The sequence below is a fragment of the Diadema setosum genome, chromosome 11, assembly GCF_964275005.1.
Source record: "Diadema setosum chromosome 11, eeDiaSeto1, whole genome shotgun sequence".
NCBI lineage: Eukaryota > Metazoa > Echinodermata > Echinoidea > Diadematoida > Diadematidae > Diadema > Diadema setosum.
In genome coordinates, this window is record NC_092695.1 from 2204523 (window position 1) to 2224186 (window position 19664).

The window sequence follows — 19664 nt, forward strand, 5'->3', positions numbered from 1 at the left end:
CACGTTTCACGTTATATGGGTAGCGTTTTGTTGCTTTTTGTTTCATATGCTACCTACTTTCTTGGGCAGGTTTCGCAAGTATGGTTTGAATTTTTTTATTAAGCTACGATGATTGAAGTTCCTATGGTACCTGCAAAGAAATCAATCGGTTGTATTTGAGTACAAACGGCTGATCCAGGCGTATGATTCCAGCAGGTACGACTGGCTAGAAACCTGCAGTGATCCCAATGTAAAACATTACTTCTTTTCTACAGTATACGTTTCAAGATGTTGGTCATTAGTCCTTCCTTTTTTTTCTTTCTTTCTTCTTTCCTTCTCTCTCTTTTTTTTTCTTTCTTTCTTCTTTCCTTCTCTCTCTCTCTTTTTTTTTTTCTGTAATTTGATTGGTCGCTGATGTTTGCTGGTGTTCCAGTGTTCCCATAATATCAGGTTGGCAAGTTAAGAGATAATGATATCATACAAATGGACCTTTTTGGATCAAGTTGCTATTATCTTCTAGACGCGGCCATCATGTGCCTAGGGTGTCGTTAACTTGCAGTGACGGAACACAATAATAAACATCGCAAAGGACAAAATAATGAGAGAATATGCAACATTGCTAACTCATTCAAATTTTGCGTATTCCATTTGAATGAATTAGTGTTTTGAATTCTCGGCAGTTAGAAAGCTCGCCTGAGATTTGCCCGACATAGCAGCAATTAAGCATGTACACTAGAATTCAAGTAGTAAGATGCATTTGCATAGGTCGAGTTAACTACATTAATCGGTATAATGACCTGTCAAACGACAAAGATAAATCCATTGCCTTTCATCGGGTCCCCAACAATCACGGTGGGAATGAATGAAGTGTTCCTTATGCAAACAAACGTAGGTCCTAAAATGCCACGGAAAGTGCATGCGCGTGTTATTAATAACTGGGAATCCGTGGTCGAGTATATTGGTCACGAGATAAATCTTGCCAACTAGATTAAACTATATAAATAAGATTGTATTACGTCTGCGGGAGGCAACTCGATTTGTGATAAGCCCCACCCCGCTTATCACTGTGATGGCCAACCTCGTATTTTTCCATCTCCAATTGAGTTTAAAGAAACAATCACTCACATTTGTAGCATTTTTGCCATCAACACATTTGATGTGGATGCTGTCAGCAACCTCTGGTCATCTTCACAAGTTTCCTTTCTGTAACCATCTCGTATTGTCTGCGATCCCGTTTGAGCGCATCCCGTTTACCAGTCGAGACGGGGAAACACTTTGGCGGATTTACTCTGGACATCATGTATCGCACCTCGGCTTGTTATTAAACATTGATGCGCTTCAAAAGATTCCTCTTTCTTAGTAGAGGAACTTGTAAGAGTTGCGAAAAATGCAAATATTTATACCAATTATTCAATAATTGTTCAGTGAATGTGCAAGTGCTGGGCAGACTTTGCCTGAAGTGTAATATTGCAGACCAAAGACTGTGCAAAGCTTGTTGGTGTCCTCAGACTTAAAGTTCAAATGGTTGAAATTCGCTCCTCTGAAGATTCGTGACTGTTAAAGAGCCCTGATTTAGTCTCCATACGCGAATATTATATTCAATGTGCTGATTACTTCAAACATAATCACTCGTACTTTACTAACAGCATATTTCAGCGGCTCAAATAAATGAAAATTAAAATGATCATAGTAAATCAATTGCCCTTCGCCAATAATGCTAGGTAGAATCGATCACCTTGTTTGATAAGAGCTCTTCGGCCAGCTTAATGTTACTACCAAAAAGACTAAACCAAGAAGCTTATTTGTGATTGGTCTGAATTATTCAAACCAATTGTGTGACAAGCCCCGCCTCGCTCGTCACTGTGATGGACAACCTTGCATCTCTCCATCTCCAATTCAGTGGTGACATCAGTTTGAGTTTCAGTGAAATTGAACATAGATTTACTTCTAAATCAATATGTGGCTTTTATTTTGCCTTACCTTTCTCCCTTAATACCATGTTGTCTGCAGATGTTTTAAATAAGCAGCTCACAAATAAGTTCAGAGACTGCGCACCTCCAAAAACTTTATGACACTTTTAATTCAATCAAGTGAATCACCACACTTCCGTGTTTGCAGAATCGCCAGCTTTATAAACATGCCCCACCGCCATACCTTTGAGGAAATGAAGAGGCAAGTATCTAGATTTGCATTACTTCATCACTTTTCCACAGTATTTTTTCCTACCCCTTTGCACTTTAATTAGTTGCTTCAGTTTGAAATAATTAGTAGCTTTAATAGCAAAATGAGAACAACAAAAAAAAACCCAAAACAAAACAAAACATGCAATCTACTTACCTGTTCACTGGAGATACGCAAGTTATGCATTTTGGTTTTTACTCAAATGTAATACTGCACATCGAAAAGCCTTTTCGCAGCCTTTCACCCTGGATGATTGTAAGTAATTGCATTGAATTTTGGGAAAAAGAGAACATCCTTGTTGTTTTCGATAGGGTACATTTCACACCTCTGCACACACACACAAAAAAAAAATGTCAAAAAACAAAAAGCAAAAAGAAAATTGTTATCCTAACGACTGAACAGTTTCAGTGATTTTTTTTTTCTATCAAAGGACTGATGCATTTCACCAAATATTATATGATGTTTTCATCTTGTATCCAATGAGAACACATCGGCAGCCTCGTTACCACATTGACATTATTCCCCAAATTGACGATTTGTAATTTGTTTGAGGAGGCAAACCAGTGTTGTGACAAGCCCCGTCCCGCTTAACACTGTGATGGACAACAACCTTGTGTCTTTCCATCTCCAACTGTAAGTGAACACCAATGTTGAGGCTAATTTTGAGCATTCATAGATGAGTAGAACTAGTGTTGGCAAGCCTGATTGCATTGTTTCATGCACACCATGCATGTTAGTATTCTTTTGAATCGTCTATATACGAGATATGATCTCTTCGAATCATATATTTGACGATTCTGTTTTATACTCATTGTGATGAATTTCAACTCTCATAGCTAGGTTTGCAGACGTGACAATTCAAACGTTTTGAGAGCTTTTCGGATGTCTTGCAGTCTCTTCCTCTGACTTTTTTTTTCTCAACAGAATGACAGGATTTCACAGTTACTAGTAGAAAATGAAAAAAATATGTACAAAATACTTACCTCTATACACTCTAGCCACAAATGATATACAACCTTTGCTTGACTGGAGTTATTTGCACATAAATAGACTTTGATTCTTTCGATTGCTGGTTGATGTATTTGCTTCGTTTTGTCTATATAGTTGGCCAGTAAAGAAGCAACTTTCAAAAAATCAGCTTGTGTTACATTATCGTGCACGAAATTTCAGAGTAGACAAAAAAATTTAATCGGTGATTCCAATTCAGTCTGGAAAATGTCACCAAATAAGCATGTCATGGACAGTCATATCTTTCCGGATTCCTGTTTATTAGCTGCATTCCAATTGCAGTTCACTGCATTCGATTACTGATAATTTTTTGAAGTAAAATCTTCCAATAATTTAACATCGTCAGTCAATACCACGGTGTGTGGCTCCCGTATTCAGAATACACATCTGCAGCCACATTATCACAATGAATTCTTATCAAATTGATGATCATACAAGGACATAATTTGCAATCTTTCTGGAGGAATGTGTGACAAGCCCCGCCCCGCTTATCACTGTGATGGACAACCTTGTATCTTTCCATATCCAATTGCTAGTGAGGTTGTGATAAACGCTCTCAAAATGTTAAGATCATTTTTGAACATTGATTAGAATAAACCTTTTTGTTGGTTTGCGTGACTGCATTAAGTTATTCCTGTCATTTATTATTATTCTTTGGAATAATTGAGATGCAAAATAATTTCTTCAAATTATATTGAGCGATCCCGATTTAAACCCCGGTAAACTAAGATCATTTCCAGATGACATCAAGTAGGTTTGTAGATGTCTCAGTTTAAGCGCTTGTAAGAGCTTTTTGGATATAATCCGTTTTCATTCCCTTCGCTTGCATTCATGGTTTTCGTAAGTAACTGTTTGAGAACGGGATTAGTATGTTAGGAGAAAATGCAGAAATATATACAAAGTACCTACCTCTTCACTGCAGCCACAAATGATTTACAAACTTTGCTTAAATGAAACTCATTTGCATATTTAAGAATGGAGTCCATTTTATTCTTTTGTTTGTTGGTCGATGTGTTTGGTTCGTTTTGCCTAGTTGGGCTTTAAACCTTTGAGTCAGCTTGGGTTACCTTATCATGCACAAACTTGTGTAAGAATAGACTAATGATTTCAGTCGCCGATTCAAATCTGGATAATGTCACCAAATGAACATGAAATGGTTTATAGTCATACTCTTTCGGATTTCTGTAACTTTGCTGCGTTACAACTGCATATCAACGCACTCGACAACTGAGGACATTTCTGTTTATAATCATATTTAGCACAAGAATCTTCTAATAATTTGTTATCATCAGTTTATAGAATGGTTGAAAGCAAAGTCTGAAAATCATTACATGGACTGCAGTGTGGCTTACTTCATCATCATCCTCAGCTCGTCGACAACAGCATCGATGGCAGGCCGATAGACGGGCGTGGAACTCCGGCAGGGTCCCCGATGTCGGTCAGTTCTTTGTCGCCACTGGACATCCCCATGGCCCACAAGAGTCGGCCGAGTTGGAAGACGTCGCTGTGGACGCTCTTGGGCTGGTCGTGGAGGGCAACCTCTGGCGCGATGTGTCGATAGATCTCGCCTCGACGGTACCTGTCTTTCACGTGGTCGCAGAATCGGGTGAAGTTCTGGTCGCTCCTAGAGGTTACCAGACCGAAGTCGATGATCTTGGCCCGCCATCGATGACCTGGGGAGAATCAGAAAGAACTGTCTTCAGAAGGCACAAGCACCCGGTGAAGTCTGAAGCCTGATCAAACACATATCAAACTTTTTTCCAGCTACATTAGAGACAGCATTTCGTCTTTCCTCTACATTGCTCTTCATTCGTGCAAAGGTTGTGAATTTTCCAAGCGAAGCAATTCGGCAGATACAGAAGTTTGAAAAGATTACACGCCTCCACTTATTTTTATTTATTTATTTTTTCTATTTATTTATTTATTCTTACTTTCTTCTTCTTTTTTTGCAGACTGAAGAGCATTCCAAAGTTTTGCAATTTTCTGTTTCGAACCAATTTTAAGAATAATGATGGCAGTAATAATAGTATTGCTTAACGATCTCTCTGTCGGAAAATAATTTCTATGGTCACATCTACGAATAAATGACCGAATAAAACTTGTTCTACTCTGGAAAAAAAAAAAGAAAATGAAAAAAGAAGAAGAAGAAGAAGAAGAAAGAAAGGTGACTAACCTGTGGGTGGCATGTAGAGCAAGGCGTTGTCTCCCTTCAGGTCATTCATTAAGTATCCCTTATTATGAATGACCTGAACTCCACATGCCAGATCAAGGGCAATCTGTAGCCAATCGGCATGATGAACTGCTGGCACATGACCAGCAATTGCCTTCCCGACGGTAAACGTCTTGCCGGTTTTGGGGTCTCCTGTATAACAGACAAGGTACAGCAATGAATAAGAAAAAGTTGGCGGCCCCATGAACAAAAATATGTTTTACACTGCTTGTTGATTGCAGCAATTACCAGCCATTTTTTTTTCTCGTCTTTAATACGGGGGAATTGCTGTCATAAATGCCACCAGTACAACTAAAACAAGTGTAAGACAAGACTCAGACAAGGAGAATAAATTTCATATTCATTAACTCCAAATTTCATGAATATTTGTACACAAAAGAAATTAAAAACTATTTTTGGAGTGAATGGAGGGATGAATAAATGAATGAATGAATGAATGGAGGGATGAGTGGATGATAGAGTAAAGACTCAGCGAGAAGTATGAGTGAACGGCCAAAAATGACAATAATAAACCCGGAACTGTTTGGTATATAAGTACACATATGCATTAAGAGAGTAAGAACCTGCAAAGGTTTATTTACCAACAAACTCCATCGCCAGACCCACACATCCCACCCTGACCTCGAGGCAGCCAAGATACTGGGGAAAGAACTCCTCTCGACCGAACAAGTCCAGCAGAGAGGCTTCCTTAGCGATCTTCTGCACCTGATATACAAGGACGACAATTAGCAAACTTATTACCATAATGTCGCATAGAGAATCTAAGTCTGTCACACTTTAAAGGATTTTGCCATTAAGATGCATGTACTATCTTTCTGAATTCGTAACCTTTTCGACTTTTATTGAGCAATGTGTTTATTTGTATGTGCTGTTCCTGCATAGTAAATGTGTATATCGTGTATTTTTTTTCAAGATTTCAACAAAAACTTATAACACTGAAGTGAGTGCTGGTTACCTTGGCCTTCATTGCCCGGGGACAGTCGGGTAGGATCATGGTCTTCACGGCGATGGGTGTGCCGAAGGAGCGGTGGCGATGTAGGTACACGGTGCCGTAGCACCCGCTCCCCAAGATGGTCGGACCGCCCGAGGCGGTGAATGGCTTCAGATCGGCCAGGTCCCACACGTATGTCGAAGGTAAGGATGATGATGATGTAGCACCGTTGCCCCTGGCAACGGCTCCACTTACTGCAACATGCAGAGATGGTTCAGAAGGAGATCTATAGAAAACAAGGAGAAAACGTAGGCTAGTTTTTGTATTTAGTCGTTAATTTCGGATTTTCTTCGAAGATTCTATAGTTCTGCTTTATTACCATTTGAACGAAGGTTATGAAATGTTTCGGTAATTTGCAATTCATTTCTTTCCAGGTACTAAGTATTGTTTACTATGTATACGTCGACATCGTCATTGATCGTATACTACAATGCTAGAAAGACTGATGTTGACTGTAATAATTAAACACTTATTGTCGAAAGACAACTCATCATAAGTATTGCATTCGTGTGTGTATAAACACTTTCAACCTTTCTCAATCTGTAGTTGCTAGTGTGTGGTCGTATCGTAGAGTTTGTTCATTTCCGTTTAGTAGGCGTAATGTTTGACTGATGCCTCATATGAAACAGTTTGAAAAAAAAAATTAAGATTATTGAAGCGTATACTGATTCTCATTTAATAACTATTCATTGACAGAAATGTTCAAGGTGTGTGTGTGTGTGTGTGTGTGTGTGTGTCTGTGTGTCCTTACAGAGAGGATTCGGTCTTTGATGTATGGAACCGCCAGACGATGGGGAAACCAGGGGGACTTGGTGAGGATGTAGACGAGGAGGAGGTGGAGGAGGAGGTGGACGAAGAGTTAAGGAGGGTGCTGGACTGAGATGTTTGAGGGGTTTGAGATGACCTGATAGTTTAAGAAATGTGTTTACAGATACAGAAATAAGTTTTGATTGCTCAAAATTTTGATGAATTGTTTTCAAAAATAAATGTTTGTGCTGTTTAATCTCTCTAGAACCATTTTCTGCAACTGTACAAAATAGTCTTGGCATGCTTGTCTGTAACCAAAAAAAAAAAAAAAAAAAAAAAAAAATTAAAACAAATTTAGTCGTGATGGAGAAAAAGAAAATTATTATGTATGTATCAATAAAAGGGGGGCGATGAACGCCTTCAGATATTGGGAAAACATACACTAATAGATAGATAGATACACTAATAGATAAATACAAAAATAGGACATATTTAGTTTGTATTCGAGCAAATGAAAGTTAGAATAAGATAGGGTCGAAGATGTGCAAAGAATCATTACAAAAATAGAATATGTTTCTCACCATTTAGGCAGAGCAGAAGCGTCCACGAAACCACGAGACTCTTGACCCTAAATGAATAGAATTAGATTAGAATAAATTGATGCACATTATTATCATAGTTCTGGCATTAAATTAAATAATCAAGAGCAAGGCACATCAAAGTAGGACAGCGACGTAAACTGATCTGTAGTCTTAAGAGACACTAGCCACAAAGACGAATTAAGTTCGCTATTCAGTATCAAGACAGTATTTAAAAGGAAACTAAAAATGGTATCACACTGGCTAAATATCAAAGACCTTACCTGTGCACGGTGAGAGGCCAGGTTAATTTGCCTCCTGGCTTCAGCCAGTTCCGTCTCTAAGGTCTGCATCTTGTCTTGGAGTTGTCGAATCTTCTCCTCTGCCTCCATTGCCTGCTTACCCTTCTGCCAAGCTCTCTCTTCGGCAGCTCGAACATCTTCCTCGGCGATCTTCCTCCCTTCTTCAGCTCGACTTGCCCCCGCCTCGGCAAGTCTCGCCTTCTCCTCGGCTTGACTAGCCTTGGCTTCGGCGAATCTCGCCCTTTTCTCCGCCTGACTCGCCTCAGCCTCGGCGAATCTCGCTCGTAGCTCCTCGCGACTCGCCCTGTCTTCGGCAAGTCTCTCTCGCTCCGCCGCCTGACTCGCCTCAGCCTCGGCAAATCTCGCTCGTAGCTCCTCGCCACTCGCCCTGGCTTCGGCAAGTCTCGCCATTTTCTCAGCCTGACTCGCCTCAGCCTCAGCCAATCTCGCTCGTAGCTCCTCGCGACTCGCCCTGGCTTCGGCAAGTCTCTCTCGCTCCGACGCCTGACTCGCCTCGGCCTCGGCGAATCTCGTCCTTTCCTCAGCCTGACTTGCCCTGTCTTCGGCAAGTCTCTCTCGCTCCACCGCCTGACTCGCCTCAGTCTCAGCAAGCCTCGCTCGTAGCTCCTCCCGACTCGCCCTGGCTTCGGCAAGTCTCTCTCGCTCCACCGCCTGACTCGCCTCAGCCTCGGCAAGTCTCGCTCTCTCCTCGGCAAGTCCGAATCTCTCTTCTGCTCGTTCGGCTCTTCTTAAAGAGTCACAAGCCATTTTGGCAAGAGCGTTTAGAGCGCCTGCCTCGTGTTCTGCCATGAAAAGTCGCCTCTCAGCAAGGTGTAGTTTGCCGCTCAGATCCTATATGGAAAAAGGCAATAATACCTACATAAGATAAGATATACTGCAAATGGCGAACTGCAGTTTATCATTTGTATCGTATGGTAAAGAGAGTAGCTGTTAACAATTAAAAAAAGTTGCATTTTGCTTGGCCGACTATTACGTTAGATCCAGATTAACATAATGGAAACCCGGTTCATAAAATTCTCCGAGAGTTTGGTTGGGATTGATTTTGGTAGATGAAGTTATTTTTCCATGCGAAATTGAATTAAAAGTTTAAGTTTATTTTGATGTCATTCATTATGAAGTTACTCATACACACACACACACGCACACTATATAGGCCTACATGTATACTATACACTATTATTTGTATAAATATCTTGGAATTTTCCACGTGTTGCACTTCGAATGTTATTATTATAAGGAGTCTTACTCAAATACGCCATCTGTACATACAGTAGATCCAACAAGAAGGTTTTTATTCACATGTAAATAAAAACCATCTCGTTGGATCTATATAGAGAGTTAGATGGTGTATTTGAGACTCCTTCTTCTTATAATTATGTGCATGGAGATCTACAAGATTACTTACCCCAAGCCGTTCCTTGTACTGTTCTATCTCCAAGGAATCTCGCATGCTTTTAAGAAGCAGTTCTCCTGCGAGGTATACGGCTGTTTGGCGTCCATGCGGCGAGGCCGGGCGGGAATCCATGGCAGGTTGCACGTCAGACTCAAGCATACTGTGTATAAATATAACAGGGTTGTCTTTTACAGTAACTCAGTGTCAGATATTACCAACCTTAGATTTTGAACGGTGATCCATACGTCGTATTAGGTTTTCTACCTCTCCACGAGCAAACTATCATGACATAGATAAGACTACAGAATGTTAATTTTTGTCTCTCTCTTTTTTTAAGGGTAGTGATGTCACGAATTACCATCTCCCACGCTGTTGGCTGTCGTACTGTTGTCAAAATAATGTAGCAACACATTAGCAATATTATGTGATTATCTAGTTCTTTGTGTTTGAATAGCCAAAGATCTAATTGCTTCAAAGTACAGGCTCACTTTCCGGAGTCTCTGTGTTTAATATGAACAATATCTGCCACACACCATGTTGACACCGGGGCCTGTCATAATTACACTATCAAAGTACCGTACACTAACGTTAACGATAGACGTTCTTTCTATTACATCGATGTAACCAAGTTAGACTCTCATGGTTATCTTTGCAAATCCCAACAGATAAACCACATTTAAAGTATTTCAATTCTTGAAATCAAAATGATTTTATAAAGGCCTACTGTAGAAACTGGTGACTAACGTGTTAGAGTCTTTGGAACGTGTATGTTTTATCGCACTGCACTATCCTATGTGTTCTGCCGTCTTCAGTGTGACGGTTCTGTTGCATGATGAACCTTTCAGGTCGGATTACTGAAATATTCTTATTTCTTTTTTGCCCACCTTTTGTCTGAATACAATCGGGCACTCAAAGAGCATAGACTAACCTGTTTGAGATTCGAAAGCACTCGATTTCCGTGACAAAGTGACAATAATCGACCACAAGATCGTTCAGAGAACCTTGCGATAAATATGTCAGGACGAAAAGAAAGTTGTTTGTTTACAATACATGTCTATCACCATAGCTAGCTAGCGCGTAGCGTATAACTGCACTCAGACGCGCTGATGTTGCGCACGCGTCATAATTTTCCTGTGTATGTAGGTATACTATACGGTAGCAGTCAAACTGCGCACAACGCGCATGAGTGCGCAGTCACTAAGGATGACCTCACAATTCGTAGCCATGGGAACGGGAAAGTCGATTGTCATTGACATGTCATTGTCAACACAAGGAATCTCATGCACTCCCTCTTCAAAGCCGTAAAATATCCCATTCAAGAAAAACACAAACACATACACTCACACATCACATCAGTAACAACTACATGTAGCTTCGTCTCGTTTTAAAAATCACTTTTCCATATGATATTTTGTAAAGGGGACTCTACGAGCTAAGAGTAGTCCAGATTAGTGTTGTTTATATCTATCATGAGTGTATAACATTTACATGTCTATAATACCCCAACTTGTCATAAATTATTATTACCAAGGTAACACTTGGTATACCAAGTGGCTGGTGGGAGTTTGATGGGTCAGTTTGCAAACTCATCAAAATTCATAGCTATTCTTCGCTTCACAATTACCCTCTCTCTATCAAATACAGTTGATTTTTATGGTTGTGCATATTCCAGCAGATGTGTTTCTATGTCTTCATTCAACAGAAAACATACATAAATATATTGTAAAATCATATACATTGTATATGCGATAGTGCATTCCTTCAATAGAGCTTATTTATATTGATGCTTGTATAATAGGTTTTTGTTCTGTTTTGTTCCATTCTGTTTTGTATTGTTTCGTCTTGGTGTTTTTAATCATAATTGTTACCTTTAACTAGGACAGAAGCCTTGATTGGTCAATGGCCTTTGCTTCTTCTTGTACACTCTGCAATGCATATATGATTGACATGTTGTTTCTTATTGTTCTTTTTTCTTATTACTCGAGTTGTGAAAGTTGTGGAAATAATATGAAATGAAATGAATTATTCTCAAAGTCAGTAACAAAACTTTAACAATTTAACAACAGTATGGGCAAGTATAACATTTGGATGTGTTTGTTACCTGGTCTGTGTTGTAATTGTACCCTTGAAGTAGAGAAAAAGGTCCTAGGGTGTTTCATAAAGTTGTTCTTAAAGTTACTAACGACAAAAGAAGGAGTGATGATCAGCTCTTGTGCTGAATTATTGAAATTCTGATAAGTATAGCACATCAGAACGTGATCCAGTTCTTCTTATTAAAGTCGTTCGTAACTTTAAGTACAGCTTTATGAAAAAAAAAACCCCCTGATAACCTTTTGAAAAACAATCTGGCAAAAGTAAAAACAGAGGATCATCAGTCATTATATTGCAAGATACATTTTCTCTTTTAATTTTGTCAATCAAAATTTTCTTGCCAATATGTAACAATACAAAAATGAATTTAAAATAAAAGTTATAGAAGAAGCATTCGAACTCTGCTCTGACTAAATGAGAACAAAGTGAGACTATCCAATGGTGCTAAAATACTTTCATTTTGTTTTCAGTCTGAAATGTACAACTACTCACAACTAGATGTTTGCAGTAATTGAAAGCAATGCTCACAATAATGGAACATGGGATTCAAAAGATTTGGGCACAATGAGAAGGCAGTTAAGTAAAGCCCTACAAACAAATCAATGTTTGAGGATTTCCAGTGCATTAATCATAATAAGCTTTGTAACGCAACTGAGTAAGGGTACACAATATTGAACACATAGTGCTTTAACTCTGTGGGACTGTCAGAGGAGTGTGACAATCTCTGTGATTTGATTGGCTGCTGGCTGACTATGCAACGTACAACAATCCATCTCATTGGTTGTTGGCTTACTGTGCAACATACAACAATTCATCTCATTGGTTGTTGGCTTACTGCGCAACATACAACAATCCATCTCATTGGCTGTTGGTCTACTGTGCAACATGCAACAATCTCATTGGCTATTGGCTGACTGTGCAACATACAACAATCCCATCTCATTGGCTGTTGGTCTACTGTGCAATATGCAACAATCTCATTGGCTAATAGTGCCACATGCACCACATGCAAAAGAACATGTACATTTCATTGGCTGTTTGCTGACTGTGTCATATGAAACAGTCAATCCTATTGGCTGTTGCCTGACTGTGCAACATACAACAACCAATCTTACTGGCTGTTGTCTAAATGTTCCACATGAAACAATATATTTCACTGAATGTTAGCCAGTTGTTTCACTTGCAACAGTTATTTTCATTGGCTGTGAGCTGATTGATCCACTTCCATTCTTTGACTTCAATGGATGCAAGATTTGTAGTGCTACACTGTTGACATTTGTTGTAACCATTACAATAATCCTTTGGTCATACCTTTCACACAGAAGGATGTGCAGACCAATACATGATAGAAGACCTCATCATAACAAGGACACCATGACAATTACCTTGATATTTCAGGTTTTTCACCATGATGGGATCTGCAAAATGACTTTGTTATATCCTAACTCTCAATAACTACAGTTAGTATTTGCCAATAGCAGGGCTGCACACTAACCCTTTATTTTTTTTTTTCTACTGGTCTGACAGACAGGCCAGACCAGTAGGTACCCAGCCTTTCCATGTTCTACTGGTCCATTCCTGAAAAAGTTACTGGTCCGACACTAAATTTTACTGGTCAGGGACCACCGGACCAGTGCCAGTGTGCAGCATTGCCAATAGTCATGACATGCCTAGCATATCACACTTTTGTCTGAAATCAGAATGCAACAATTCAGTCTGTCCAGGAAAATTGGAATGGGTCCGAATTATATCTCTGCACAGTCTGCCCTCAAAAAGTCTGTCCATGACAAAAGCTGTTATATGTTAAAGATTTGTCGATGGCACGTCCCATGACGGAAATGAAGTCAGCAAACAGCAGAGAAAGGAGCACGCCGCAAACAGCCGGCAGCCTCTTGTTCTTTCCTGCGGGTTCCCTGCTTTGTCTGCACCATAACTGCAACAGGGACTGTCACCTCCGGAATTGGGATGTATGTCACTCCAGGCGCTGTTCACAACCCCAGGAGAAACCTCACCGCACCCATCAAACATTTGCCTCCTAGGCCCTATTTCATGAAAATTTGATATGATAGCAACTCTTGCTGGACTGGCAATTGCCATAGTATTGACATGAATCCAGCTTCTTGATTGGCTGTCGCTGTGGGAAGTTGGTATTCTAGCAAAAGATGCTATCCTATGAAATGGGGGTCCAAGACTGCACTGCCAAGTGCCAACCGTATGTCTGCAGCTTCCTAATCTCTTTCTCTCGTTACTAGCTCGGAAAAAAACCCCAACAAAACCAAAACAAAAAGATAATCTTGAGGAGTTTGACATCTACTTAAGACAGCGTCTCACTTTCATTACAGAGCATAGAGTGATCCGTTTAACGTTTCACGTTATATGGGTAGCGTTTTGTTGCTTTTTGTTTCATATGCTACCTACTTTCTTGGGCAGGTTTCGCAAGTATGGTTTGAATTTTTTTATTAAGCTACGATGATTGAAGTTCCTATGGTACCTGCAAAGAAATCAATCGGTTGTATTTGAGTACAAACGGCTGATCCAGGCGTATGATTCCAGCAGGTACGACTGGCTAGAAACCTGCAGTGATCCCAATGTAAAACATTACTTCTTTTCTACAGTATACGTTTCAAGATGTTGGTCATTAGTCCTTCCTTTTTTTTTTCTTTCTTTCTTCTTTCCTTCTCTCTCTTTTTTTTTTCTTTCTTTCTTCTTTCCTTCTCTCTCTCTTTTTTTTTTCTGTAATTTGATTGGTCGCTGATGTTTGCTGGTGTTCCAGTGTTCCCATAATATCAGGTTGGCAAGTTAAGAGATAATGATATCATACAAATGGACCTTTTTGGATCAAGTTGCTATTATCTTCTAGACGCGGCCATCATGTGCCTAGGGTGTCGTTAACTTGCAGTGACGGAACACAATAATAAACATCGCAAAGGACAAAATAATGAGAGAATATGCAACATTGCTAAGTCATTCAAATTTTGCGTATTCCATTTGAATGAATTAGTGTTTTGAATTCTCGGCAGTTAGAAAGCTCGCCTGAGATTTGCCCGACATAGCAGTAATTAAGCATGTACACTAGAATTCAAGTAGTAAGATGCATTTGCATAGGTCGAGTTAACTACATTAATCGGTATAATGACCTGTCAAACGACAAAGATAAATCCATTGCCTTTCATCGGGTCCCCAACAATCACGGTGGGAATGAATGAAGTGTTCCTTATGCAAACAAACGTAGGTCCTAAAATGCCACGGAAAGTGCATGCGCGTGTTATTAATAAGTGGGAATCCGTGGTCGAGTATATTGGTCACGAGATAAATCTTGCCAACTAGATTAAACTATATAAATAAGATTGTATTAGGTCTGCGGGAGGCAACTGGATTTGTGATAAGCCCCGCCCCGCTTATCACTGTGATGGCCAACCTCGTATTTTTCCATCTCCAATTGAGTTTAAAGAAACAATCACTCACATTTGTAGCATTTTTGCCATCAACACATTTGATGTGGATGCTGTCAGCAACCTCTGGTCATCTTCACAAGTTTCCTTTCTGTAACCATCTCGTATTGTCTGCGATCCCGTTTGAGCGCATCCCGTTTACCAGTCGAGACGGGGAAACACTTTGGCGGATTTACTCTGGACATCATGTATCGCACCTCGGCTTGTTATTAAACATTGATGCGCTTCAAAAGATTCCTCTTTCTTAGTAGAGGAACTTGTAAGAGTTGCGAAAAATGCAAATATTTATACCAATTATTCAATAATTGTTCAGTGAATGTGCAAGTGCTGGGCAGACTTTGCTTGAAGTGTAATATTGCAGACCAAAGACTGTGCAAAGCTTGTTGGTGTCCTCAGACTTAAAGTTCAAATGGTTGAAATTCGCTCCTCTGAAGATTCGTGGCTGTTAAAGAGCCCTGATTTAGTCTCCATACGCGAATATTATATTCAATGTGCTGATTACTTCAAACATAATCACTCGTACTTTACTGACAGCATATTTCAGCGGCTCAAATAAATGAAAATTAAAATGATCATAGTAAATCAATTGCCCTTCGCCAATAATGTTAGGTAGAATCGATCACCTTGTTTGATAAGAGCTCTTCGGCCAGCTTAATGTTACTACCAAAAAGACTAAACCAAGAAGCTTATTTGTGATTGGTCTGAATTATTCAAACCAATTGTGTGACAAGCCCCGCCTCGCTCGTCACTGTGATGGACAACCTTGCATCTCTCCATCTCCAATTCAGTGGTGACATCAGTTTGAGTTTCAGTGAAATTGAACATAGATTTACTTCTAAATCAATATGTGGCTTTTATTTTGCCTTACCTTTCTCCCTTAATACCATGTTGTCTGCAGATGTTTTAAATAAGCAGCTCACAAATAAGTTCAGAGACTGCGCACCTCCAAAAACTTTATGACACTTTTAATTCAATCAAGTGAATCACCACACTTCCGTGTTTGCAGAATCGCCAGCTTTATAAACATGCCCCACCGCCATACCTTTGAGGAAATGAAGAGGCAAGTATCTAGATTTGCATTACTTCATCACTTTTCCACAGTATTTTTTCCTACCCCTTTGCACTTTAATTAGTTGCTTCAGTTTGAAATAATTAGTAGCTTTAATAGCAAAATGAGAAAAAAAAAACCAAAACAAAACAAAACATGCAATCTACTTACCTGTTCACTGGAGATACGCAAGTTATGCATTTTGGTTTTTACTCAAATGTAATACTGCACATCGAAAAGCCTTTTCGCAGCCTTTCACCCTGGATGATTGTAAGTAATTGCATTGAATTTTGGGAAAAAGAGAACATCCTTGTTGTTTTCGATATACATTTCACACCTCTGCACACACAAAAAAAAAAAATGTCAAAAAACAAAAAGCAAAAAGAAAATTGTTATCCTAACGACTGAACAGTTTCAGTGATTTTTTTTTCTATCAAAGGACTGATGCATTTCACCAAATATTATATGATGTTTTCATCTTGTATCCAATGAGAACACATCGGCAGCCTCGTTACCACATTGACATTATTCCCCAAATTGACGATTTGTAATTTGTTTGAGGAGGCAAACCAGTGTTGTGACAAGCCCCGTCCCACTTAACACTGTGATGGACAACAACCTTGTGTCTTTCCATCTCCAACTGTAAGTGAACATCAATGTTGAGGCTAATTTTGAGCATTCATAGATGAGTAGAACTAGTGTTGGCAAGCCTGATTGCATTGTTTCATGCACACCATGCATGTTAGTATTCTTTTGAATCGTCTATATACGAGATACAATATGATCTCTTCGAATCATATATTTGACGATTCTGTTTTATACTCATTGTGATGAATTTCAACTCTCATAGCTAGGTTTGCAGACGTGACAATTCAAACGTTTTGAGAGCTTTTCGGATGTCTTGCAGTCTCTTCCTCTGACTTTTTTTTTTCTCAACAGAATGACAGGATTTCACAGTTACTAGTAGAAAATGAAAAAAATATGTACAAAATACTTACCTCTATACACTCTAGCCACAAATGATATACAACCTTTGCTTGACTGGAGTTATTTGCACATAAATAGACTTTGATTCTTTTGATTGTTGCTTGATGTATTATCTTCGTTTTTTCTATATAGTTGGTCAGTAAAGAAGCAACTTTCAAAAAATCAGCTTGTGTTACATTATCGTGCACGAAATTTCAGAGTAGACAAAAAAAAAAAAAATAATCGGTGATTCCAATTCAGTCTGGAAAATGTCACCAAATAAGCATGTCATGGACAGTCATATCTTTCAGGATTCCTGTTTATTAGCTGCATTCCAATTGCAGTTCACTGCATTCGATTACTGATAATTTTTTGAAGTAAAATCTTCCAATAATTTGACATCGTCAGTCAATACCACGGTGTGTGGCTCCCGTATTCAGAATACACATCTGCAGCCGCATTATCACAATGAATTCTTATCAAATTGATGATCATACAAGGACATAATTTGCAATCTTTCTGAAGGAATTTGTGACAAGCCCCGCCCCGCTTATCACTGTGATGGACAACCTTGTATCTTTCCATCTCCAATTTCTAGTGAGGTTGTGATAAACGCTTTCAAATGTTAAGGTCATTTTTTAACATTGATTAGAATAAACCTTTTTGTTGGTTTGGTTTGGTTTTATTATTATTCTTTGGAATAACTGAGATGCAAAATAATTTCTTCAAATTATATTGAGCGATCCCGATTTAAACCCCGGTAAATTAAGAACATTTCCAGATGACATCAAGTAGGTTTGTAGATGTCTCAGTTTAAGCACTTGTAAGAGCTTTTTGGATATAAATCCGTTTTCATTCCCTTCGTTTGCATTCATGGTTTTCGTAAGTAACTGTTTGAGAACGGGATTAGTATGTTAGGAGAAAATGCAGAAATATATACAAAGTACCTACCTCTTCACTGCAGCCACAAATGATTTACAAACTTTGCTTAAATAAAACTTTTAGTATATTTGCATATTTAAGAATGGAGTCCATTTTATTCTTTTGTTTGTTGGTCGATGTGTTTGGTTCGTTTTGCCTAGTTGGGCTTTAAACCTTTGAGTCAGCTTGGGTTACCTTATCATGCACAAACTTGTGTAAGAATAGACTAATGATTTCAATCGCCGATTCAAATCTGGATAATGTCACCAAATGAACATGAAATGGTTTATAGTCATACTTTTTTCCGGATTTCTGTAACTTTGCTGCGTTACAACTGCATATCAACGCACTCGACAACTGAGGACATTTCTATTTATAATCATATCTAGCACGAGAATCTTCTAATAATTTGTTATCATCAGTTTATAGAATGGTTGAAAGCAAAGTCTGAAAATCATTACATGGACTGCAGTGTGGCTTACTTCATCATCATCCTCAGCTCGTCGACAACAGCATCGATGGCAGGCCGATAGACGGGCGTGGAACTCCGGCAGGCGTCCCCGATGTCGGTCAGTTCTTTGTCGCCACTGGACATCCCCATGGCCCACAAGAGTCGGCCGAGTTGGAAGACGTCGCTGTGGACGCTCTTGGGCTGGTCGTGGAGGGCAACCTCTGGCGCGATGTGTCGATAGATCTCGCCTCGACGGTACCTGTCTTTCACGTGGTCGCAGAATCGGGTGAAGTTCTGGTCGCTCCTAGAGGTTACCAGACCGAAGTCGATGATCTTGGCCCGCCATCGATGACCTGGGGAGAATCAGAAAGAACTGTCTTCAGAAGGCACAAGCACCCGGTGAAGTCTGAAGCCTGATCAAACAGATATCAAACTTTTTTCCAGCTACATTAGAGACAGCATTTCGTCTTTCCTCTACATTGCTCTTCATTCGTGCAAAGGTTGTGAATTTTCCAAGCAAAGCAATTCGGCAGATACAGAAGTTTCAAAAGTTTACACACCTCCACTTATTTTTATTTATTTATTTTATTTATTTATTTATTTATTATTACTTTCTTCTTCTTCTTTTTTGCAGACTGAAGAGCATTCCAAAGTTTTGCAATTTTCTGTTTCGAACCAATTTTAAGAATAATGATGGCAGTAATGATGGTATTGCTTAACGATCTCTCTGTCGGAAAATAATTTCTATGGTCACATCTACGAATAAATGACCGAATAAAACTTGTTCTACTCTGGAAAAAAGAAAAAGAAAATGAAAAAAGAAGAAGAAGAAGAAAGAAACGTGACTAACCTGTGGGTGGCATGTAGAGCAAGGCGTTGTCTCCCTTCAGGTCATTCATTAAGTATCCCTTATTATGAATGACCTGAACTCCACATGCCAGATCAAGGGCAATCTGTAGCCAATCGGCATGATGAACTGCTGGCACATGACCAGCAATTGCCTTCCCGACGGTAAACGTCTTGCCGGTCTTGGGGTCTCCTGTATAACAGACAAGGTACAGCAATGAATAAGAAAAAGTTGGCGGCCCCACGAACAAAAATATGTTTTACACTGCTTGTTGATTGCAGCAATTACCAACCATTTTTTTCTCGTCTTTAATACGGGGGAATTGCTGTCATAAATGCCACCAGTACAACTAAAACAAGTGTAAGACAAGACTCAGACAAGGAGAATCAATTTTATATTCATTAACTCCAAATTTCATGAATATTTGTACACAAAAGGAATTAAAAACTATTTTTGGA

General features: G+C 39.3%; 2 protein-coding genes and 1 long non-coding RNA gene across 3 annotated transcripts; all 3 read right to left on the bottom strand.

Annotated features, from left to right (window-relative positions):
- Window positions 1-4533: 4533 nt before the first annotated feature.
- Window positions 4534-6392, bottom strand: LOC140234925 (uncharacterized). The gene is made up of 4 exons (XM_072314964.1): window positions 6354-6392; window positions 5980-6103; window positions 5342-5530; window positions 4534-4841 (listed from the first exon to the last, which is right to left on the bottom strand). Exons 1-4 carry the CDS (start codon window positions 6390-6392, stop codon window positions 4534-4536), a joined length of 660 nt encoding a protein of 219 aa, XP_072171065.1.
- Window positions 6393-6507: 115 nt separating this feature from the next.
- Window positions 6508-8059, bottom strand: LOC140234701 (uncharacterized). The gene is made up of 3 exons (XR_011901644.1): window positions 7999-8059; window positions 7718-7764; window positions 6508-6615 (listed from the first exon to the last, which is right to left on the bottom strand). It is a non-coding gene; the product is annotated as an uncharacterized lncRNA (long non-coding RNA).
- A 10246-nt stretch (window positions 8060-18305) lies between these two features.
- On the bottom strand, window positions 18306-19379 carry LOC140234599 (uncharacterized). The gene is made up of 2 exons (XM_072314627.1): window positions 19210-19379; window positions 18306-18712 (listed from the first exon to the last, which is right to left on the bottom strand). The coding sequence occupies exons 1-2, from the start codon at window positions 19256-19258 to the stop codon at window positions 18387-18389; spliced, it is 375 nt and encodes a 124-aa protein (XP_072170728.1). The 5' UTR covers window positions 19259-19379; the 3' UTR covers window positions 18306-18386.
- Window positions 19380-19664: the final 285 nt, after the last annotated feature.

Excerpts from the sequence above, each read along its gene's own strand:
- LOC140234925 (XM_072314964.1), bottom strand. The coding sequence starts at position 6,392 with ATGATCCTACCCGACTGTCCCCGGGCAATGAAGGCCAAG. Across the intron at positions 6,104-6,353 it reads CCCGGGCAATGAAGGCCAAG|GTGCAGAAGATCGCTAAGGA; the intron begins GTAACCAGCACT and ends CTTGTATATCAG. Across the intron at positions 4,842-5,341 it reads GCTCTACATGCCACCCACAG|GTCATCGATGGCGGGCCAAG; the intron begins GTTAGTCACCTT and ends GATTCTCCCCAG.
- LOC140234599 (XM_072314627.1), bottom strand. The coding sequence starts at position 19,258 with ATGAATGACCTGAAGGGAGACAACGCCTTGCTCTACATGCCACCCACA. Across the intron at positions 18,713-19,209 it reads GCTCTACATGCCACCCACAG|GTCATCGATGGCGGGCCAAG; the intron begins GTTAGTCACGTT and ends GATTCTCCCCAG.